The 25,837-nt window shown below is 36.7% G+C and overlaps 1 protein-coding gene across 7 annotated transcripts in view; it reads right to left on the minus strand.

The window, feature by feature from the left end:
- Window positions 1-6,941: 6,941 nt before the first annotated feature.
- Window positions 6,942-25,837, minus strand: part of IL1R1 (interleukin 1 receptor type 1) — a 70,953-nt gene continuing 52,057 nt past the window's right edge. For 5 of the 7 annotated variants that reach the window (XM_081068169.1, XM_081068166.1, XM_081068167.1 and 2 more), the window contains 9 exons: window positions 22,987-23,221; window positions 22,689-22,878; window positions 21,477-21,642; window positions 19,434-19,499; window positions 15,002-15,119; window positions 14,074-14,225; window positions 12,159-12,302; window positions 11,273-11,440; window positions 6,942-10,708 (listed from right to left, as the gene is read on the minus strand). In XM_081068169.1, the coding sequence (XP_080924295.1) occupies window positions 10,287-10,708; window positions 11,273-11,440; window positions 12,159-12,302; window positions 14,074-14,225; window positions 15,002-15,119; window positions 19,434-19,499; window positions 21,477-21,642; window positions 22,689-22,878; window positions 22,987-23,221 (1,661 nt within the window). In that variant the 3' untranslated portion in view covers window positions 6,942-10,286. Of the gene's footprint in view, window positions 10,709-11,272; window positions 11,441-11,972; window positions 12,303-14,073; window positions 14,226-15,001; window positions 15,120-19,433; window positions 19,500-21,476; window positions 21,643-22,688; window positions 22,879-22,986; window positions 23,222-25,837 lie in introns of those variants that run through there. The other 2 variants (XM_081068170.1, XM_081068171.1) reach the window with 2 other exon arrangements.

Raw genomic sequence — 25,837 nt, forward strand, 5'->3', positions numbered from 1 at the left:
GGATGTGGAGAAAAGGGAACCCTTGTACACTGTTGGAGGGAATGTAAATTGGTGAAGCCATTATGGAAAACAGTATGTAGGTTATTCAAAAAATAAAGACTAGAACTACCATATAATCCAGAAATTCCTCTTCTGGGTATTTATCCAAAGAATGAAAACACTAATTTGAAAAGATGTATAAGGTATGCCAACTAAATTCACAAACTCATCCTAGAAAATATCCTACATACCTCATTGCTGAATATCACTATGGTCACCTTTGAAGTACTCCCCTTGGGAAGCTATGCACTGGCACCAGCACCTAGTTCACCCTTCAAGCAATTTTGGAACTCTTTTTCTGGAATGGCCATCAGAGCTGTCCATTGTATTACCCTTGATGTCCTGAATGTCATTAAAATGTCTTCATTTTAATATTTCCTTTATCTTCAGGTCAAGAAAGATGTCATTGGGGGCCAGATCAGGTGAGAAGGGAGGGTGTTCCAATACAGTTATTTGTTTACTGGCTAAAAACTCCCTCACAGACAGTGCTGTGTGAGCAGGTGCATTGTCGTGATGCAAGAGCCATGAATTGTTAGTGAAAAGTTCAGGTCATCTAACTTTTTCATGCAGCCCTTTCAGCACTTCCAAATAGTAAACTTGGTTAACTGTTTGTCCAGTTGGTACAAATTCATAATGAATAATCCCTCTGTTAGCAAAAAAGGTCAGCAATACCAGTGCAAAAAGTTCGCAAATTTAATTGTCAGAACCCATATATAGCTCTCTGATCATTGCAGCACTATTTACAATAGCCACGCTATGGAAACAACGTAAGTGTCTATTGATGGATGAATGGATAAAGAAGATGTAGTATACATACAATGCAATAGTACTCAGCCATAAAAAAAAAGGTGAAATTTTGCTATTTGCAACAACATGGATGGATTTGAAGGGTACTATGCTAAGTGAAATCAGTCAGATGGAAAAAGACAAAAACCAAATGATTTCACTCATATGGGACATATGAAACAAAAAAGAGATAAACAAAACTAAAACAAGCTCGCAGATACAGACAACATATTGGTGGTCACCAGAGGGAAAGGGGAGTGGAGGAAAGTAGAAATGGGTAAAGGGAGTCAAATATATTGTGATGGATGGAAACTAGACTTTTGGTGGTGAGTGTGCTATGATGTATACAGACATTGAATGATAATTTGAATGATAATGTACAACCTGAAACTTATATAATATTATTAACCAATGTCACTGCAATAAAAATAAGTGAATAAATAAGTAAATAAATAAATAAAAACACCCAAAGGAATAGATAAAACCGTGGTGGTAGATTCACAAAAATGGAATATGATAGAGCCATGACAAACAACTATGTACCAATAGATACAGGCAACAATATGGCTAAATGTCACAGATACAGTGTTGAGCAAAAGAAAATAAATTTTGAAGAAGATTATACTATAATGATTCCATTTACATGAAATTCAAATCCAGGCAAATGAATCTATACTATTGATAATCGAGATGATGGTTTCCCTTGGGGCAGGGGCAATGAGTGACAGGAAGGGACATGACAGGGATGATCCAATTCTGGTCATCCTCCTTTTATGATCTGGGTGCTGATGGCACAAGTGTGTTCTGTCTGTGAAACTCATGGAGCTATTAACATATGTGCTCTTTTCTAGACACAGGTTATATTTCAATAAAAAAGTCAGAGGGAATTTACTCTGGATGCTGTGTGAAGAACTGGTTATAGGGGTCGGGTGGCAAGAGGACAAACGTGGCCCCACTTAGGAGGCTATTATAGGAGACCAAAGAAGAGGGGATGTGGCTAGGTCTAGGCCAACAACAGTGGAGATGAACACGTAGGGACTCATTTGGGATCATCTGAATGCCTCTCTGCTCTTTTTCAATTTCAATCTATCTTAAATCAAATACAGAATATCACAAAATTGCATGGCTGAAACAGAACCTAAGGTTGGATGACCACTTGGGTAGAATACTAAGTGCTCTCCTATAGGTCGGGTCCTACATGGTGCAATAATCAACTTTCAAACCCTCACAGTTTAATGGCTTTTAGGTTACACACACACACACACACACACACACACAGTATGTCACAGCACCCTACGCCCACCCCAGCACTGGTAGATTTGGTTCAAACATAACATCCCTCTAGAGACAGTACTGCTACAAGTCACCCAGTTTAATTACACATCCAGTGTTTGAATCTCTTCATGTCCCTAACAAGACTTTATTCAGCTTAGATGTAAAACTTATTCTCTCCAAGGCAGCAAACTCCAAATTGTAGGCCTACAAGCAAATCAGTCCTTTCTTATGGGACGAGAAACTCTCATCCAGTTAGGGATACTTGCATACTTTAGGTACCATAGAAGAAGAATCTAGTTTTCCACATTGCTGTGCGTCTAATGCTGCTGAAGTTGCTTCTGTGATCCTTCTCTCTAGAGCAAGTACCTGGAGTCAGAGACTCCAAAAGGCCTCAAAACCATTCAGCGGCTGGCTTGCCTCTGGTCTCTCAAAAATGGAGGACATGAGCCCTTCAGCTCGCAATTCTAAAGGTTAGATTTGCGTTAATATAACCCATTGTCTGGCTGGGCTTGTAAGTGCTTCTTCTGGTTTGTTCTCATTCACCCATTCTAGAATTACTGTACATTAAGATCCTAAATATTTTATTTTTCATTTTTGTTGCTGCTAAGCCTTATTTTCTCTACCTGTGCTTATACTTTCCTTATTACAAGTCTTACATTTATCCCTAGTCCATGTCATCTTTTAACAGTGGTTAGTTACAAAGATCATTTACTTGGGAGTTCAAACATCTGGCTGTATTCTCAGTCCGCTTGCTAACTAGCTGAGGATTGTAATAAATTTAGGGGCAAGAGGTGACCCCAGAAACTCCTCATGTTAAGTGAAATTTTCAACCACATTATTTAACTTGCAAAAAAAAAGTATTTATCACAAAGGATACCTTTTCTTTCTCCCGATTAAATTGGTAACGATTTAAAAAAGAGTATGTTCCGTGCCCCCTACTTCCTGAGGGAGAGTAGAGCAAAGGTCTTTACAGAACACAATTAGTCAGGAACCCAAAAAGATCCACTGTCCTCCTGCCCACTGAGTCTAGGAATCTGCTAACCAAATAATCAGGAAAATGGACAAAGATATTAGGGCAAGGATGACTATTTCATTTTGACCACTGATCTCTAAAAACTGGAAATACATTCAACCAAAGCAGGAAAACAAAACCTAAAAGCTAAATTATGGACCATCCATTTTGATTCATTGAGTGACCACTCATAGGTCATATTTCAAATAACAGTAATGTCGGCAAATATTTTTACTAAGTTAAAAAAAGTCAGAGTAGTACTAAACTTCAAAAGTTACATGATCTCAGTTATATCCATAGAAAGACAATAAAATGTTAATAATTATCTTTCGGTTGTGAGGCTGAGTGACTTTTTCTTCCTTCTATTTTTCAGAAATTTCTGTATTCCCTTCAACCAATACAAGTAATACAAGTTTTAATTTATGTAAGAAAAATACTTCTAATACAATCAACTCACAGAGGGCTACTATACCTCTGAGGATGTTCCTAACATCCTCTGTCTCTAACCTTTGACTTCCTCATAATTCACCTGCATAATAATAGCATCCCTTCAGTCAACTCTTCCTTTATGCCTAATGTTCTCCCATCCAAGAATCTGCAGTAGCTCCCACATGCCAGCTCCAAATTGTAAAGTCGATGTATTTCAGTCAGGGATTTTCACATCCTCTACCAGATGAGTTTGTTTCCTGAACAACCTTCTCTTCACACTACCCTCGATAGCTAGATTTAAGTTTTTTCTTACCTTGTAATTTTCTCAGTAGCTAGTATAACATTAGGCACCTGGTGAGCACTTTTTAAACAATCCGAAAGTAAATTTGAGAGCAAAAGTATTTCCCCTACTGAGGGAGGGAATCTGAGGGAGGACATGGCATCCAGGAAAATTCAGAAGCAATCAAGTATAATGTAGAAGGCAAGATTATGGAATATCACCAAACAATAAAGTGTCAAAAAAAAGGTCACTGTCCACAGTCGTGAAGGCAAATGAGAAGCTGGATTGTCTCAGGATAAGCAGGATAAGCAATGTAAAATGACTGAGGAGAGAACAAAGAGAGGTAGCCAGGCTGGATTATCACACAGGGAAAAGCAGAAGTGGGGTCCCACAGGGCTGTCAAACATTCAGTACCCACTCATCAAAGAAGTCAGAGGAATCTCATTCTCAGGATATGTTTAATGAAAGGAAAACCAATAGACACTGTGGGACGGTATCAACACAGCCTGTTTTAGACCTGGAAGCATGAACTAAGCGACACTTAAGATCACTTCCAGGTCAAAGGTTCTAAGAAAAACAAGATTCATAGACTTTCCCTCTGAATAAACTAATCTCCCACTGGTTGAACACAGTGCTGGCGAAGTCAGCAGGATCCTGTGAGTCTAGATTCAAGAGGTTCAGGTTCAACTGGTGTAACTGGTACAAGTTTTAGTGACTGCTGCATCTGCGTTTGGGCTGCAGAGTTAAGGTGAACATACAGGATTTACGTGTTCTAATCAGCCAAGCCTTCCTTAGAAGAAACCTGAGCAACAAGTATTAAGATGAGCAGGCTTTTTGCTAAGCGAAGTTAGTCAGACAGAAAAGAGGAGAACCCTATGAATTCACTCATATGCGGGATATGAAACAGAAAGCAACAAACAAATAAGACAAACAAACAAGCAAAAACTCATCGATACAGATGGTTACCAGAGGGAAAGGGTGTGAGGGGAGGATGAGGAAGGTAAAGGGGATGGAGAGAGACTAAACTGTGGGTGGTGAGTACACAACACAACACAACACAACACAATACAATACACAGATGATGTAGTATAGAGTTGTACCCTTGAAATCTGTATAATCTTATTAACTAATGTTATCTCAATAAATTGAATAAAATTTTAAAAGAGTAAAGCATGTTTAATATCAAACTGAAAAAAAAGACGAGCGTGTTGTTTTGAAAGGTTAATACTCACTTTAAATAGTGTCATCTATTTCCTCTAACTCTTCCTCTCCCTAAACACACACACACACACACACACTCAGTCTTCATAATTTGGTTGTAAAATAAATGTTACTACACCAAAAAAGTTCCCTCTCACTTGTCTCCCATTTTTTCAGGTGTAATTTATTTTTCCTATATTATGAATTTTGCTGCTTTCATGATTCATTTGTGCATTTTTAGTAAAAACAAAACAAAAAAAAAAAAACCTTCCCCCTTCCAACCTCAGGTCACTGTTTTCCCCTTCTGCCACCGTCTCTCTGGCCTCCACATAAGCAGAAGTCACTACACTAACAGATTTCAGCCTCAAAGGTGAAAAGATTTTCTTCTGACAAATCAACTTGAGGAAATCTGATTATATAATTGTGTGATACTTAAAGTCCTTCAATTAATATTTGGGAAACCTACTGTATCAAAAATACCAAGCCAGGTTTAACTCCCTAAAACTGTATTAAGTAAAAACTAGTATCAGTTCTAAAAATTAACACCGAGATTATATGTCCTCTTCCTCCTCCACACCCAAAACCTCAGAACTTGAAAAAGACACATTTTGTATAAACAATTTATTTTATTTGTACTGATCAAGAGGTAAAATTAAGAAAATATATTTTGAGATTCTATCTTCAGTACCAGTCAGCGGCTTTCCACGTATAAAAGCCTTGATCCATAGAAAGTCCTATTTTACAGATGGAAAAACTGAGGTTCAAAATAACTAAGTGCTTTGCTGTAGTTTCAAAACTATGACAGTGAAGGAATTTATACTCAGGTCTCTTCCCACCAGTTGGTACCGGTTGGAAAAATAATTTCAAAGATGATGATGATAATAATAATAAAAGCTATTCTGAGGAAAAATTACCTGATAAAATGAGGAATAAAAATCCTCATGACCAAAATAAAAAAGACTTTCAAATAGTTATTAGTATTGATTTTTCTGTTTCCTAAAAAATACATTAACTGGTAAAATAACCAAAATATGGTAAAACAAACAAAAAATCTCTCTGAATTCTTCTCATAAGAAATTCTGTGTAGACAAGTTTTCTGGGGGGCTGATTCTTAAATTTTTGTAAGTTCTTACATTTCTAATTTTTATTGAAAAATCCCTTGGGAATGTGTTAAACACACCCCTTTCTTTACTTAGACCATTAAACACCCTTTATTGTTTGGGGCTGGATGAGTTGTTGGCTGTCAGTGACACAGAAACACCTGGGGCTGAGGGGACAGCAGAGCTCCTGCACCCCCACTCCACCCCCAGGACGTCATCTGGCTGTCTTGTACTTTGTCTTTATTTTTAGGATGGCTTTGCTCCCTCCCTTGATGTCAATCACCACTTCTTGTTTATTTCTCCTCTCTACCATTCCATTTGCAGATTTGACTTGCAATAACCGTTTACTCCTAGAATTGCTACCGACAAAGCTACCATTTTCTGACGACCTGCTGTGGCACTGTGCTCACCCTCATCCGTTTCACCTTTTTAATCCTTACACGACTCTATGAATTGGGTATTATACCCATTTTACAGGTGAGGAAACTGGGGCCCAAAGCGTTTGTCCAAGTTTTCACACCAAGTAGATGGTGGAGGCAGGATTTATAGTGGACTCTAAGGTGACCTGTCACCTCTGTCCTTCTCCATAGATGCTGATAGCAACTGCCTGCTTGTTAGAATTGTATGAGGCAGAATAAAGAGGCACTGACCTAGTGGGTATAGAGGGCTCCCTGAGCACTAGAATTTGTGTGCATTAAGAGCTTGTATTTTTGTTACCAAGTTTGCCAGTTGTGTTGGGTCAAAGGAGAAAATAAAAGGAAATCTCTTGTAAAATATAAGCACCTATACAAAGGATGCCAAAAAAATGTATACACATTTTAAGAAAGGAAAACACAAAATGGTATTAATTGTAATACTCAATACATACAGATAACAAAAGATGAATACAAGTCACGTTTGACGTCTGCAATTACAAGAGGTGCTCAAAGTGGTTACCATCAGTGTCCAGACACCTGATTATAGCAAACTACTGCTTGAGCATAGATAACATCTCTTAACACATATGTACATTTTGTTGGCACCCCCGGTATAAATGTTGTCCTTATTTGTTGGGCAGGGAAAAGGTTAATAAGACATTTAGAAGTAAGTAAACAGATGGAGTACAATTGAGGCTGCAAACGGGAGTTAGGGCTCACTGTTTAGCGTTTAGCTCAAGACCCTTGACTTCCCCACGCAGAAGGTGTTCTCTCCCCACATCAGACCTGGGCGTGTGCAGGTAAGCCTGGACAGGGCAGGCAAAGAAACAGATTTCCATGAGAATACTCAATACGAGGTTTTGACAATTTTATTGAAAAACAAGTACAGTCCTTTTCCATGATACATGCTGTACATGACTTGGTATTTTACTATACAAAAATATTTGGTATCTGCTGCAGATTTATACAAACGAGTTTGTAAAAAGGCCTTCATCATTAACCAGCACAAATATAATTTATCAAAAATTCATTAAAAAATTGGCTCAATACTTTTTCTTTTATTGCAAATAAAATAGTCAGGAGAATGGAAACATGAGTTCTGCTAAGCCAGTTTTAACAACTGGAAACAAAACACTTCCGTGCATGTGCAAACTTTTCTTAAACACACAGGCTGACAAAAAAAAAAAAAAAGAAAAAAAAATACCACCAGAAAATCAGTAAAATCTAATTAATGAGTTAAGTTCTGAAAGGAAGAGCTTAAAAGAGGTTTGGGGATGGGGGGTTGGAGGGGCAGGAACAGAAAGAACAAAACAAAGGAAGTTTCCAGGAGACTAGGAGTGTAGCTCCTTCCCTTGGAACCCTCCTGTGGGGAAGGGAGTGACACTGACCTTGCACTTCCCAACTCAGGGCCCCCCCTCTGCCTTTGCATATCCCTGGATTCTTGTTCCTCCCTGAACTCCAGATGCAATGCTGGTCATTGCTGGTTGTCTTCCCCTCTCCTTATTTTCTGGCCAATTTTGCTGCTAATTCTCAGTTTCAAACCAGGCTTTCTTGGAACTACATGTGCAAATGTATTTCACAAATGACAGCCGAAAAATACTCAGCAACAGTTAAAGCATGTGAATGACCTTTTGGGAACCTGACGGCACCCCACCCCTGAGACTTCTGGCTGCAGTCTGTACGTGAGGCCAGATGAAAATAAGACACTTTCTTTAAAAAGAGCCGCTCCAAAACAGCCCTATTACTCAACGTTGTCAGATCAAATCCAAGAGGAAACAGGCAGAAACCCTGTCTAGCTCTGTCTACTTTCAGGCAAAACAAAAAACAAAAGTTTGTGTTCACCCATAATATTAAATATTAAAAATACAAAAAAAACCCACAGAAGACCTGCCCAAGTTCCTAGGACTTTTAAAACTGTGCACATGCCCTTCAGTAAATGGCACAGACACGTAACTTTGTGGTTTTCTGGGGTTTTCCTCTAATTATCCTGAGGACTTCTATCAAGTTTTTCAAAACATTTTCAATAACAAAAAACCCAATTTGCTTTCATGTTTAATTAACTAAGAAACATTTACCTTTAGGAAAAGAATATATGAAAGCAGAAAAGATTTTTTTCATAAAATCGAAACATAATTTTTGTAAATTCCAACTGTCAAAAGATTGGAATTTGGTCTGTGAAATACAAGCATTACTAGACTCAGCCACCATCCCAGAAAACTCTCATCTCTTCTCACAAAAGTGCCAGGTAGGGGTGAAAGGGACATGCAGGGGCTGAAGATGAAATCTTCAGAAAACACTGTCCTAAAGGCCAGCAGGGGATGTGCAAGGCTCAGGGTCCAATAAGTACTGAGAGTTTAATTGTTTTATAACCGGTCACTTACTCTCTATAAAATCAGAGCAAACATTAAATAAGGTAATCTATGGACATTTGCAAACAATGAAGGACTACACAAATCTATGTCCTATGTGCAAATTACTTGTGAAAGCACTGGGGACAAGAAAGACAGACACACGCACAGCCTCTCCTGCAGAGGGCAGGGCTTCTAGCTGGAGACAACAAACTTCTCAAACCATGACAGCCACAAGTCAGTACTATGGGACTGTGAGGACAGAGTCAGCATCTCCTGGAGGAATGTCTTTTGGGGAAATGGAATTGGAGTACGTTTTGAATTTCAGTAAAATTCTGGTCAGCTGGGGAAAATTCGAGAAGGCATTGTGGTCAAAGACAGGATGGAGAGACAGAGATGGAGGAACCCTGGGGGCAAGTCAGAAGGCACAGAAGGCCAATGTGGGAATTCACACAGCAGGACAAAGAGAGGACACTGTGTGGATAGATTGGGGGTTAGGAATGGCAGTGAACCGCGAGTGGCAGAATTTGGCTTCAGCTCCTGAACCAGGAGACCCCGTGCAGGCGTTTCAGCAAGAGCAGGATGAGAAGAGAGCAGCGTTTCATAAAGGATGGTTAATCTGTGAGCCGTGTACATGACAGAGCGAGCAGAGGGAGGAGGTGACCTGGACGTTGTCCTTCCAGAGAAGTGAGTCACATGAAACACAGAAGAGTAAGGTAGGCCGGAATGGTCATTCCAGGCGAGAATGCATTAAGAGATCAATTTCCTGCTACTCTTCCTCTTCAAATTCTCTTTCTCCAGCAGAAAGCTTAGGTTATTTCAAAAGCTTAGAATCCTGGAGAATCCCTTTGTTCATTGAAATGATAGTTTGAAAGGCCTCTAAAATGAAATTCAGTTTTAGAAAACTGACTGCTGGCCGTTGATGCGTATAGAAAATGCAAGGCGAGTAGAACGTTCTCCAAAAATACTTCTATCTTCCTATGAGAAGTATCAGTCGTCCCGAGGCTTCCCTGGCCACTCAAGGGCCCGTGATTCTACCATCCCCAGACTTGGCCATCGCCTCACCCTTGGGCTGTGAATGACTTCATAAAACCGTCTCTAGATGACCACTTCCAGCACGTTCTTTCCTCTCATTTGCTCTCCTTGTGTCTTTTCTCAGCAGTTCAAATATTCACAAAGGGCATGTGCTGCCTTTTTAAACGCCTTCCCGAGCCCTCCTCTCTGAATTGCCCTGGCCTGCGACTGTCGCCATGTCCTGCTCCCTTAACAATCCAGGTCCAGGTGATCTGGGGGATCAGGGTCTGTACAGGTGCATTTTGTGACTGTACAAGTCAGTGGAGGCACAGCCCCGCCTGCGATGTTGGAAGTCACGCAGGGAACTCGTGGCCAAGCTTCTCCTTGTTACCCGACAGACGCGTGTACCTCCCGCTGCAGCTTCTCCTTCGAGTCGGGCCCAGTGGCCGGCAACAGCAGCTGGTGCTTGGATGAACGTGGCAGCTGCTGAACTGGCATGTGGTACCTGACATTCTTCCAGAACTTTGTCTTTGCAGAATGCAATCTCTCCTCTGTAAAGTCCCCTGACCAGTGTATGGCCCCATGTTTCTGCTTAATGAACTTAATGGATTCTGGCATTTTCTCATAGTCTTGGATTTTCTCCAGCTCCAGCAGGACAACTTTAATTCCATCCTGAATGAGAGCATTATACATCACTATTTGCTCTTCAGAGGAACTCCCCAGCCAGCCGAACCCCGATGTTTCTTGGACCAAAATGACAATCAGCCTTCTGCTTTTCTTTATATTCTCATTAGTGACCTTCACGAAGTCTGAAAAACACAAAGCATGGTATTGTAATTACAATCCCAGTTTGCAATCATTGTCTCCAGAACCAAAACCCCACAAGGTTCCTCCCACCCCATGTCTCCAAATGCTTTTTTCCCCCTTGCTTTACTTAAGACTTTCCCATTTTATAGACCAGCCCCAAAATAATTGACTCATAAAAGCTCAAAATTTCATTTAGGACTCAGAACTCTCTCAGTAGAAATTTAAAAACCTTCTTGCTAAATCATATGACCTATACCACTCCTGGTTTACCACTCCTGTATCGGTTGTAAACCAATTTTTGGATCTAACTCGTTGTTAAATTTTCCAAAACAAAATAAAACTTAGTTAATTGTTGCTTCAACAAAATATGAGAAAAGTAAATACTCTGCACTACATAAGGTGAAAATAATCATGATACACCACTGAAGAGTTTCTTGAAATTGTCAAATACATGTACCTAGGCCACCGTCTTCTAGAAAGATGAAAACCAACTTAATTAACCCAATTAATTTAGTCATTCAATTCATTTTAAAACAAGCTTTTTACTTTTCCCATTATGCTCATACCTTCCCCAACGTAGTCATCCCTTCCATAAATGAAGAGCTTATAGCCACACTGTTTTTCTAAGACTTCAGGTAAGACTTTAAACACAAAAATATCTGACTTAGAGGTGGATCCTTCCCCAAGGGTCTTTGGATAAAGTATGTACGCATCATAGGTCTTTCCATCTGAAGCTAAAGGGAAAAATGTATTTAGAGCCAAAAGGAAAAATAGATTTGGTAAAGATAATATCTCAAACATGCATTTCAGAATGAATTATTGATTTGTTTGTATGATGGTATGAATGAACCCGCAATGTCAAACGTATAATAGCCTTTTTGAAGAGTTCAACTCTTACACGTTTCTGTGTATTGTGTTTTGCTACAAAGTTGCTCTATTATTTGATGGCCAGGTCACTTGCAGAGTTCTGTACCTCTTGGTATGGAACCATCTCCTTGTTCTTAGCTTCTTCTCCAGATGTCCCAGGCCTGAATCTTACCATTCTCCCTTTTATGTATTGTTTTAATATTAAGAGTTTTTGCAAGGTTGAAATAAAAGACAGGGTGCTTCCCTGATGCATGAAAATCAAGTCTCTTCTTTCACCTGAAGGTAAATCTTGAGTGATCTGTGTCCTACCCAACACAGAGCAGGTCATCGGCAATGGCTTCTGAATAACATGCTCTAAATGCTTGTTGATCCCACCATTGTGAACACTAAAGCAGGAGGTTGAAAAACAATCCTTTTCCATTTATTCGGTTATGAAACATATAACTGCATATATAAGAATAACTATGATTATTGTATATGTCACATTTCATATTACAATTTACAAACTCTCTTAGTTATCTTCTACATCTCTTAACTATCCCCTCTCTCCAACAAGAGAACAGTGCATGGAATATAAGATTGTACCTTTTTTGGGGAGAAAATCATAGCAAGAATCCCTGTACCAAAGTACTATGTCAACCTTGAAGATCTTATAGATGAAAACAGAGCTCGTAATTACTACTGTTAACATGACAAATATACCAATCACGTGCTTCTGGAAATTGGGGACTAGAAAAGAGGGAAAAATTATTAGAACCGAGTAATTAAAAATTTTTACATAGCAAATTAAACATTATCATCCCAGAGAAACCATATTTGGTATTGGCCTGCAGTCCCAAATCCCAGACAGTATTATTAGTCCATTAATTATCACTTAATAATGGATACTCATGAAAAGCCTTCTAGAATGGATACTATGGAAAATGAAGATGCATTGTATTACATTTCCCCCTCAGTAGTGTAGTATACATTCACATAGAAAAATACCAAAGACTATAGTATCGAGCACTCCATAGTAAAAGGAGTCAAAGTCAATCAAAAACCTACAAAAGTTCCTGGAGGTAGAAACATCAAGTGGGGAAAGGTGAAGACACGGAAAGGGAAAGGAGGGTCAGGGATGCCACACAGAATGTTTCACATTTCCACAGTTCTCCTGGCTTCACTCGTGAATTATTGATCCGATGATTACAGAGCAGCAGGGGCAGAAGAGTAAGGCAAAGGGGAGGTTACGCGGAGGGGTGGATAAGGAGAAGGGAAAAAAAGAATGAAGAAGAAAGTGACTTCTAAATGTCAGGGGCCACGTAGACATCCAAAACAGGGAATCTAAAAAGCTCTCTTATTTTCCTCTTTCAATTTAGGCCTTTGATCCATCTGCAACTGATACAGGTATGAAGTAGAAATCAAACAGACCCTTTTCCAGACCAGTATCCAGTTGGCCCAATTGATAGTTCACATTGACAGTCTTCATTACTGGTGCTTCATACAATATCATGATATCTGTTGTATCAATCTTCCAGATTTATTCAAGACCATCTTCACTACTCTTGGCCCCTTACATTTCCACATGCCTTTTAGAATAAACTTGCCCACAACAACACACTCACACTTGCAAGAACAGCGAGCCCTGAGATTTTGATTGTAATTGTTTTGAATCTATAGATTCACTTGGAAAGAACTGACATCTTTATACTACTGAGTCTTTCAATCTATGAACATTGTATATCCCTCCATCAATTTAGGTCTTCTCCAATTTACCTCAATATTTTGTTTTATTTTTTTTTTTAGTTTGTATTACTGAGGTCTGGAATAGCTCTTGCTAGGTTTATTCATGTGTCTTTGATAATTTCTGATGCTATTGTATTATCTTTCAATATTTAATTTCTATTTTTATTGGTATTTATATACATATAAATAGTACACACACACACATAGACAAGTGATCTTGTTAAATTCATTGACTAATTCTAATAGTTTATCTGTAGGTTCTTTTAGAATTTCTTCCATGTACACATTCATAAATACTCTATTTTAATTCAACTACAAATTATCTTAAAATATGTCCCCGACACTTTCAACACTGTATTTGATTATACAACTCATGAAAATATTCATTAAGTACCTACGATGACCAGACTTAAGTAGCTACTAGTCTGGAAATTGAATAATTAGTAAGATCAGGGGTCTGTACCATCACAGAATTTACAGTCAAGTACAGAAAACAAAGTATGATAAACAATGTGCCATGGAAGTACGTAACAATGGCCCTAGCCTCATCTGTTTTGGCAAAGAGCTGGGTTAAGGGCAGGCAACAGGGCAGAAAAGCTTCGTAGAAGGAGGAATAGTTCAGCCGAGAAGTGAATGAGGACTAGAAGTTACCCAGGTTAAGAGAAATCCAAGAGCATTCTGGGCAGAAGAAAAATAACATTGTAAACCTCAAAGTCATGGAATCTTACCACAGTAAAACAAAATTACATTTCCAATAAACAGTTTTGTTGTTTACCTGGATGTATTAATTGGATATATGCTGCATTTATACCATATGCATTCTTGGCTATACAGGTAAATGGATACATATAAAATATACTTTTCACTTCTGAAATGTTAAGTGCTGCGATGACTGTATTCATTTTTTTGGATGAATGATTTTCTACTCTGTTCAAAAGAAAGTAAACAAAGTTATTTAAGTAAACTGCATTACTACAAATAAGACATAGATGCATGGTTTATCTCTTTATTTGTTGCATAAACTGCAGCAGAAATAATCACCAGCCCTAAGCACAGATGTGACAATTAGGCTGTTGGCAACAATAATCTGAGCTGTTACAGCCCTAAATCCACCCTAAATGTCAGGAAAAGACTCAGCAGCAGAGAAATCAAATTAAAATCACCAGCTTCCAAGAGGAAAAATGTGGACTACGCATTCTGGTCTCCATGGGGCACAGAGAAGAATATATGACACAGAGTAGACTGGGCAAATGACAAAGGGTTTGAAGGTGATGGTAAAGGGTCAGGAGTATGTCCCTAGACAGGTAGATAAAAGGGAGCCATTAGAGACTTGAACAGTAGAGTGTATGAGTCTTGGCCCCACTTCATGAGTCTTTTTTAGACTACTTTAAAAATGGAATAACAAGAAGAGTCATTCAGGAGAATTGCTTCATTGGAATGTTGCAACACATGTAAGTGAATTTAAGAGAAAGCCTTCCAAATAGTCCCGAATTTGCACCACAGTCACCACATTTACCTTAAATGTATGAGATCTTATAAATCCCATTTACCTTAGCAAAACTCAATATGGGCATCCAAGGGCTAAGGACCAATCAACTACCCACTGACCCTTGCTATTAGATTAAACCATTAAGATTACAGAAAGTAAGGCATGCAGTTTAACACCGACACTCTATGGCATGGTTGGCTCTTGGCATACTTACGGTGGATAGTCTTCTGTCAGTACTGGGTCCTCTTCGTCAATTATTGACCCATTCCACTTCCAGTAGACAGAGGCAATATTCCGGCTAGTCACATTGCATATCAATTGGAGCTGGGATCCTGCAAAGCCGCCATTAACATTTATTGAGTTTTATCTGATCTAACTATATTAACAAACGGCTATTGAACACAAATTTTAAATTATAGGAAAACACAAAGAAAAAGAAAAATTGCCCTTAAACCCACCACCCAAAGATGACCACTGTTGGTAAGTTTCTGTATCTTAGTCCTTATTTTCTCTGTGCACATATGCAGTTTTCTGAATGGGGTGTTATTCTCTACTATTTGTAATTATTGTTGCAATGGAAATTCGGGCTCACACAATTAGCCTTCTAAATATAGGCTCTCTCATGGCCGCTTAGTATTCCATCATACAGATATCCTATGATTCATTATTTTCCTATTGCTAAACACAATTTGCTTCTAATTTTTCATTATCATGATTACTGTTTCAATGAACGTTCTTGTACATCAATATTGTACAGTATTACTTTGAAAAAAAATATGAAAGTTGAATTGAATTACGAGGTACATGTTTTAAAAGCCAACCCCCTCTCCCAAGTGAGACTGTACCAGTCTCACTTGTGCCTGGCAGTGTGTACAAGTGACATTTATCCCCTAAACCCCCAATACCCACCATTTTTGGTTAGTCATTGCCAATTTCAAAAAGAAAATAATTCCATTTAAATTTTCATCTGCATTTCTTGAATTCGTGGTGAATTAACATGGTTTTCATAAGCTTAGTGTTCGTTTGTTAAGAGTTGCTCATTATGCCTACTGTCCATTATTTAATTGCATTCTTGTAATAAACTTACTACTAATGTATAGGGACTCTTTATTCACCAAGATATCAATTCCTTATCATACATGAAAGCTATTCCAAATATCTTTGAGAGTTTGCTGCTTTCATTTCATTTTTGCTTATGAAAATACTTTGGTGTAGTTTTTGTTTTTTATTTGGTCAAATTTGTAACTGTTTATTTTATTTGTTTTCACGATTTTTTTCTAAAAGCCCTCTCTACCACCAAATCAGGAAAATATACATGTACATTTTCTTCCAGGCATATAACACTTTCATTGTTTTATTGCTTTAATTGTTTTAGTTCTTCAATCTGTCTAGAGTATAATTGGGAACGGTATGAGCAAGAGCTTTAACTTAATGTTTTTAGCCAAATAGCTGATTAATCATCCCAGAACCACTTAGCGTGTTTCCCCGAAAATAAGACCTAGCCGGACAATCAGTTCTAATGCGTCTTTTGGAGCAAAAATTAATATAAGATCTGGTCTTATATTATATAAGACCCGGTATTATATTACATTACATTATATTACATTATACCTGGTATTATTATATTATATTATATTATATTATATTATATTATATTATATTATATTATATTATATTATAGACTGGATTATATTATTGTAAAATAAGACCCGGTCTTATATTAATTTGTGCTCCAAAAGACGCCTTAGGACTGATTGTCTGGCTGGGTCTTATTTTCAGGGAAACACAGTATTAAATAATAAATCTTTTCCTCACTAATTTGTAATGACACCTTTATCATAAAACGAATTCTTATTTATTTGGGATTCTCTGTTGATCTGAATGTGAATATGGATGCCAAGGGAAACACATTCTTCACTACTGTAGTTTTTAGGGGAAGGCAAATATTGATATCATTTAGAGCTCTTTGCCACAATGTTATCTTAATAATCACATCATTTTATTCTAATATTCTCCAAGGTGAATTTTAGAATCAGTCACCATTTTTTAAATGTTTTATTTATTTATTTGTTTATTTATTTATTAAATATATTGGGATACCATTGGTTAATAAAATGATATAGTTTTAAAGTGTAAAATTCTGTAATACATCATCTGTATATGACACTGTGTGTTCACCATCCAGAGTCAAATCTCTTTCCATCACTATATATTTGACCCCTTTTACCTTCTACTAGCTGCCATTCCTTACCCTCTGGTAACCACTATACTGTTGTCTGTGTCTGAGTTTTTGTTTGTTGCTTTCAGTTTTATATCTTGCTAAGCGAAATAAGTCAGACAGATGGAAAAAGTCAAGAACCATATGATTTCATTCATAAGTGGGATCGAAAACTTGCCAATTTTTAGGCCCATTTCATATTTGTATTGAAATTGTATTAAAATGATAACATAATTTTGAGTCAATATTTTTATAATTTCCAGCTTTTCACATAGAAAAAATATACACACTACTATTACAGCTTTCCATTTTAACTGGGGTTTCTCAAGATTCCTTTCATTATTGTTCCCTTTGGAGCCTTTTGAGGTGTGTTTACCCTAATGGCCAACCTCCCCACGAACTAATACCACAGATATACAGTGCATCTGTTGATTCAGGTTTTTTCTCGCCATTAAACACATCACCCCATTCCTCCTTTGAGAATGTATGCTTTACATCTCTCAATTGTTCTGAGATTTCCATGTCAAGGTTTACTTTTTTTCTCCCTTATAAATCCCTCCCCTTTTTTTTAATTTTGCTAAGATATTTTATAGCTATGACATTTACGGCTGCAATAGGATCTCTTTTTCCATTGTTTTCTGGCTGGTTATTGCTAAACAACTCTAATATTTTTAGAATATTAATTTTATATCTCACCAATTAATAAAATATTAATTCTAATTTTTCTCAGTAATTCTCTTGAGATTTGTAGGTACATAATTATATGATCTAAAAATAATTAATAGAGTTCTTTTCTTCCTTGTAGTAAGCATGCGTTGGTTCTTTTCTTTTGCCTTTGTTTGCCTTGGTGGACACTTGTAGAACATGTTAAGTAACACTGGTTACGTGGGCATCTTTGTCTTGCTCTTGACTTCAATGAGAAGGTCCATGCCTGCGGATGGCCTAACACTATACTATAGTGTTTCACCATTAAGAATGTTGGTGACTATTGGTTTGAATTGATGTTATTTATTAAGTTAAGAAAGTTTCCCTCAATGTCTATATTCCTAAGTCATTGTATTGGTAATTTATATTTAATCTTACCAAATGTCTGTTTCACACGCTTTGGGATAATATGACAGGGTGATGTGTGCGTCTTACCAACGTGGTATATTCAAATATGTGGTTCCTAATGGGAAGCTATATTTAGGTTTAGAGATCAAAGCAAACTAGGCTTGAGAGTTTCTTTAAAGTATAATCCTCTACAGTATGCTATCTCATGGCCAATGGGGAAAAACATGGTTCTTGGCAAGAGGAGTAAAAAAGCTTTAGCTACTGTAATGGTTTGTGGTCCCCCAAAAAGCCACAGTACATCAACAGATAGACGGTATCTCTGTGGTATTAAAGTTCTAAGAAAGAGGATTAGGAAGTAAATACCTTTTTAGGCTCTAAACAGAAGCAATAATGGAAAAAACACACACACAAACAAAAACAACACTGAGAAACACTGCTCTGGATTCTTGGCCTATATTTAATTTTGAGTTTTCACATCTTTGTTAGTGTATATCTAACAATGATTTTATATAACCTTCTACCATGGATAACAAATTGGCCAAGTACAGAATTCATAGGTCACAAACTTGTATCTTCTTACAGTTCATTGTTTTCATGTAGCTACTATTACAAAAAAGAATTCTGTATGCCAGCCTAATTTTTGATCCTCTGACACAGAAATTTGTTTTTATGTTTAGACCAGTGGTTTCCAATAGAACTTTCAGTGACGGTGAAAATGTCCCATATTTATAATACGGGTAATCACTGGTCATGTGTGGCTATTAAGCCCTTGCTGAGGAACTACTTTTTAATTGAATTAAATTACTATACATATGTATATATATACATACACATATATGTATATATATATATATATATATATATATATATACACACACGTATATATGTGAATTAAGAAATCTTATGTTATTAGTGGCTCTTGTATAGTACAGCATAGGTATAAATGCTTATAAGATTGCTTTATTCTTGAAATAAAAAATGTTTACTAAGTTGGAAAAGTATCTTTCTAGAATGACTATCTTTTTGGTCTACAGTCTTATTCCTCCACCTAAAAGATTAGCTCTGGTCATAAGAAATTCATCCTGTGCCAAGTAAATTACATTTCTCATTCCTAGGCCTGTTGGCCTTTGGCTGGTGTTTTCATGGGTAATAAGTGTACGTAGAAAAGCAAGGATGGGCAAATCAGACATGGTTAGATTTTTTCCATAAGAGGCAAGAAACCCAAAGAAAAATTTAAGAAACAGTCTTTGCCCCTGTCGCTGTAACTACAGTTATATCCTGTAAACTGCTTAGGTTATGTGTAGTAAAGGTATAGTTTACCTTAATTGAGTTCAGAAAAAGTGATTTCAGTGTATCCTAATTGGAGGCCACTTACCCAAGACAACTTCCATCGTCTCATTAACTGGACTCTCAATCACAGGCCTCACAGGTCTGTTTTCCTCTGGAAGAAAAAAATCCACAGGGCTTCTCAGTCTCATATAGGTCAGAATCTCAAGTGACGACAACACTTAGCCAAATATACTAAAACATACTATATGGCATCCAGCCAAACATTCCTTTGAGTGCCTGAAGCATTTATGGCAGGAGACAGAAGGCGGAAGGGAAAGGAAGGAGACCGACACAAAGGCTTCAGCAAAACCATCAATACACGTTACAAAGCGCAGGCCCTTCTGAACATGCAGTTTGCTCCTACAAAACATACATACAACACGAGGACCTAGGTGTCCACACAAGTGGCTCTCTTAAAGCAAATCAGGAAAAAGGGGCAGTCAGAGAAGGGTACTTTCCTGGAGGGAGCATTATTCCCCAGACAGGCCTTCTAATGCTAAACCTGCTTGTATTCAAGCAACACAACATGCTTGTGTTTCCTTTGATAACAACTCAAGAGTGGAATGTTGAGCAATTTGGCATAATTAATTAAAACAGGCAGAAAAATATTAAGGAGCTCCAAAAATTAATCTGAATTTATTTACAAGAAGATTGGCTTCAAGGGTTAATCTTTGGCCGACCCTGAGAAAATATGAACATAAATATCAAGTATTCAAAAAAAATGAAAGAAGTAAACTCCAGCAGGACAGAATATTGTCTGTTTTGTTCACTAATATACACCCGTAACAGTGCCTGGCACATAGTAGAAGCTCAGTAAATAGTTCTGAACCTGCATTTAGGAGAAAACAAAAAATGGACTCACCCCTGATTAAGTATATTATTTCTACATAAGGGATCAGAAAAAGAGATGGAGAATATTTCAAACATATTTGACCTATCTGAAAATTCCCTAGTGCACAGTTTTCCCTAAAATTCTGTCTGCTGATCTGGTTGCTATATCTCAAGAAAAACAAACCAAAGCCACACAATGACCAGAAAGAGGCTGCTAAAAACTCAAGATAGTTGTGATACAGAGACAGTGGCTAATGAAAATTACAATTCACTGACGCTTATGGGACCTAGGCAAGGAATTAAGGTTGATTCAATAAAATTAACATGAAACAATATATTATCATAGAATTGAGAAAACTCAGCTATACGTAGGGTAATCATATTCTGGGAGACCCTGGGACATCCCCATTTTACACTTGTTGTCCCAGCATAATTATTATAAGAGACCCCTTAAGTTTCAAAGTCCTGGTTAGAGTCATTCTTCGCATATTACTAAAAGCTTACAAAAACTGATTATTTACAGAAAGGTTGAGAATTCTTCCCATCCCCAAGTAATTTTAAGCGTGCATTTTGTTGTAAAATAGCTTTTAATATGAAACATGGTTAACAGAGAATTGAAAGCCTCAAGAAAACTAACAAGAACAATCATCGTACATGTATTTACTGCTCATCTATTTTGTACCAAGCATCGTTTTGCACCAGACACATGAACATATATTTGATCTTTAATCTTCCCAACAACCTTGGAAAGTTATCTCATCTTTCCTACAGAGGTCCTCCTATAGATTTAGAGAGGTAAAGTAACTGGGGTAACTGGGAGCTAACAGGGGGTAGATTTGGGGAGGGTAATTTATTGCAAAACCCATTAGCATCCACTCCATCATGCAAATGATCCTCATGACTAGACATTCAGATTCCCCAAGAGAACGGGAATTGTCCTCACACACCAGCCAGAGACCGCCCCAGAGCTCTCCGGAAGAACCATCTTTAGCCATTCCAAAGAACAAGCCTCCCAGTTCAGTTGGAAAACATACAGTAGCTCAAATTGTCTGTTTAATTAGCATTGCATCTAAAGCAGGCAGGAAAGCCATTTCCACAGCATTTAGTAAGGAAAACTAACTAAAGCCATATGTGACCTTTGGCAAGTCACCAAGCTTCCCTTAGCTTTAGTTCCTCCAGGAACAATGAAGGTAAATTTAGAATCATGGTCTCTGGGCCTTGCCAGATTGAAACACCTAGGGTTTGAGCTGTAACTCACCTAGAGTAATAAGTTCTATAACCCGGGTGATACGGTATTGCTTTCCCAAGTATACGTAGGATGTACGACAAGTATATTTCCCTTTATGTGCTTCAGTCACATTTATTATCATGAGTTTATCTGTGTTTCCAATAAAGTTTTCACTGTCAAGGAGAAGTCTGCAATCCTAGATGGAGCGACAAGAAGGAAGTATTGAAAACCAATTAATACCTTCCCCCAGTCTGCTAGCCAAAGAAATTCCTTTTATTTCCACATCAGCAAATCCCATATATATATACACATACATATATACACATACGTATATGTGTATGATGTATATGTATGTGTATATATATATATATTTTATATATTATACATGTTATTATATACACAATACACAAATACCAGGGGTGCCAAAAAATGTGTACACCTGACTTGTATTCATGTTTGTTATTGGTATATATTATTACAATTTTAATAGTTTTTTCCTTTCTTAAAATGTATATACATTTTTTTGGCACCCTCTGTATATACATACATACCTATGAAAAGAAAGGTTCCTTGCAAACAAGTTTTAATATTGTAACTTCTACTGTAAAAGTCATAATTATACTCCTAGGTTATTAAATCTTTAGACCTACAAGCCTTGCACTTTGAGGACAAGTGAAGATCATTTTATGTGGCAAAAAAAAAGAAAAAAAGTTTGAGGAAAGAGTGCTAATACTATCCCATTATTTATTTTGTACTTCTTAACCTCTACAGGATGACTCCTTACGTAAGCTCTAACAAGCCAAGTGGATCAAAGGTCCAAACATGATGTGTCCCATGGAGTGCTAGCCAATCCACTTTTAAGATAGTTGCAGAAACCACTAAGTTGTTTAAGGACCACTTAATATTTTAAATAAAACACAAAACAATAAATTTTGTAATAAATATTTACCTCTTAAAAACCCTGAATTTATAATCAGTCTTATTTCTAAACATCTTTTATTCCTACTACACTCTTCTCAACTCTGTCTTATTAAATTAAATACAAATAACAGAAAGTAAGATTTTAGTCAAGCTGCAAATTAAATGTATGCAGTCTTACAACTTTTTCAAAAGTTCCTATTAAATTTCACTACTCAAAAGCAAGCAATATGCCAAATACTTTGCAGATTCACCTTATTGTCTATGACAGAAAGCTATTTTATTGGCTGGAAAAGTAAAATACCACATTTAACATAATATTACCTTATACCACTGTATTTTGGGTAACTCATTGTGCTCATCTTTAAAATAACTCAAATAAGGACACACAAGTTGTCCATCTCCTCCAATGGGTAGTCTCTGTGGAAATATAGCTTGTGAGTTGTAACATAAGTTAGGCTCATGCTGCACAAACTTTGTAGTGACTTTAATCTTGAGGCAGTAAGTTGAATTTCTAAAATAAATCAAAATAGGTGAATTAAGCACTATTAGAAGATTTTTCTGCCTTTAACTATTGCAGTACATAGAACACATGCTTGTAACACATTCCTTCCTTTCTCACCTTACTGCACAATAGTAATGTCCTGAATCTTCTACCTTAGCAGGAACAAACCAAAGCTTCTGTTCGTGCTGATGAATCCTGGAGTCTCTTTCTGTAGATATAGATGTCTTGCTGTCATTTTTGTACCAACTTATAGTGCCACTGTTTTCATTTGTGTTAAGAGGACACGAACGAACATCAATTTCATATGCAGAAGAAACTGAAATTATTTGTTCTTCACGTTTCTCACATTTATCTTTAAAAGGGAGAGAGGAAAAGCAATTTCTATAAGAAATATGTCAGTGTTTCTTAATGTAATACCTACATACAAACACATCAATTATTAAACATATCAATTCATATAAAATATGAGAGTTTTAACAGCCTGATGATTAAGAGCATTATCTTGGAATTCTGAAAGATTTATATTCAAATCCAGCTGTGTGCCCTTAAGGAAGTTATTTAACCTCTCATCACCTCTTAATTCATCTAAAAATTGGTGATAATGTAGCAGAAAAGATATCTGTTTCAGTATAAGGTAGAGTATCAGAGACTGGATTTACTCTCCTACCTGAACAACTAAAAGTATATTAAATAACCATATTCAAAACTGAACAACAAGGAACAAAGGACAGAAATACCAGAAAGATGGTAAACAAAGGAGGTGAGCCCTATAATTTTTCCAAATTACTGCCTAGAGAGAGACTCTGGGCCCTGACATTGCAAGGAAAAAATCTAGGCAAAGCCCAGTGTTCTCTCTGAGTTGAGGAGATGGAGCCGGAAATCCAGGGAAACCAAGAGTCTGCATGGCAGAGTACCAAAGAGATCAGAGATGGAGAGAGAGAGTGACAGAAAGAGAGAAAATGTGCTTTGGAGATCTACAGATAATCTCCTTCAAGTTTTCAGCTGAGTATTCATTAGTGTAAGTATGTAAGAAAACTACCCAAGGCCAGAGTGGGAATTGACAAAAAGATTAGATTGAATAATACCTGAAGTACATACAATTCTAGAAATAGTTGCTGTTATAAAAACCTGGAATGGAAAACCTCATTAATCATGAGACACCTGGTAGAATACCCAGAACGGTTTTAACACAGTAGATGGGGTAAATGAGCCGTAGAAAACCCTTCTTCTGATCACGACTAATAAAGCTTTAAAAGCAATACCTAAAAGCATCAACTGTCTCTGTTCTTTGTGACAGAACAAAGCTCAAGAACATTTTCAGTAATACAAAAATATCCAGCACCCAACATGACAAAATCTACAATGTCTAGCATCTAATAAAAAATTATTAGGCATGCAAAGAAACAGGATAATATAAATAATAATGAAGAGAACACAATCAGTCATTCAAAACTGACCCAGAAATGACAGAGATGATAGAATTAATAAATGGAAAAGTTAAATGTTACTAATATTGTGTTCCATTTCTTCAAGATGCTAGATCAAACATGTTGGGAAGAGACATGAAAGAGTTTGGGTTTTTAAAACCCTAAATCAAACTTCTAGACATGAAAATGACAATGTTGACTTAAAAATATAACACTGGGTGTGATTAATGGCAGATTTGACAATGCAGGAGGAAAGACTAGTAGTCCACTTCCAGACATAGCATTAGAAACTACTCAAAATCAAATACAGAGAGAAAAATAACAGAACAAAATAAATACGGTATTAGTTAACTGAAGGACAACTTCAATACATGTTATATGAATCCCTGAAGAAGAGGAGAGATGGGTAAAACAGGAAAGTATTTGAAATTTTTCAAGATTTTCTGAATATAATGAACTCACAGACCCCCAAGTCACAATGAACCCCAAGAAAAAGAAGCATGAAGAAAACTACACCAAAAAAAGATGAAAATGATGTAGCATTCTCGACAGAAACAATATAAACCAGAAGAGAATGGAATACAGATAAGTACTGAAAGAAAAAAACATCAACCTAGAAATCTATATTCAGTAAAAGTATCTTTCAAAAATAAAAGCAAAATAAATAGGTTTTTCATATTTATAAAAGCTGTAAAAATTCATCATCAGTAGACCCACACTACCAGAAAAACATAAGGAAGTCCTTCAGAAATAAGGAAAACAATATCAGATGAAAAATGAATCTACACAAAGGAATAAATAACACCAGAAATGTTTACTACATGGGTAATTATAAATTTTTTTTTCTTATTATTTTAATCTCTTTAAAAACACAGAATTATTATTTTTGTTCAAAGCAAAAATAATAAAGTATTGTGAGATTTATAATATACAAAGAAGTAAAATGTATGGTAACAAAAAGTTCAAGAAGGGAGAAATGGATGTATACTGGTTTAATTTTTTTATACTATATGTGAAATGGTATAGTATCAGTTAAAGATACATAGCAATAAGTTAAAAATGTGTACTAGAAGTCCTATAGCAGTTATTTAAAAAACAAAAATGTTTACTAGTATAAGCCAACATGAATCATGAATGTCCTCAATTAACCCAAAAGGCAGCAAAAAAGAGAAAAAAATAACAAAGAATTGAGGAACAAACAGAAAATAAAATAGCACGATCCTAAAATTAATCCCAACATAATAATAATCATATAAAAAATTAATGGTCTAATCACCCCAATTAAAAGGCAGAGATGGTCAGATTAGATAAACAAAGAAGGCTCCAACTGCATGCTCTCATACACACACACACTTTAAATACAACGACACAAATATGTTAAAAGTTTAAAAAAATGTTGGGGGAATATACCATGTTAACACAAACCAAAAGAAAGTTTAAGTTGGTTATTGTTATCAAGAAAAGTTGATTTTACAAGAAAGAATATAACCAGGAATAAAAAAGGTCATTTCACTATGATAAAGGAGTCATTCATCAAGAGG

The sequence above is a fragment of the Rhinolophus hipposideros genome, assembly GCF_964194185.1.
Source record: "Rhinolophus hipposideros genome assembly, chromosome: 12".
Lineage (NCBI taxonomy): Eukaryota > Metazoa > Chordata > Mammalia > Chiroptera > Rhinolophidae > Rhinolophus > Rhinolophus hipposideros.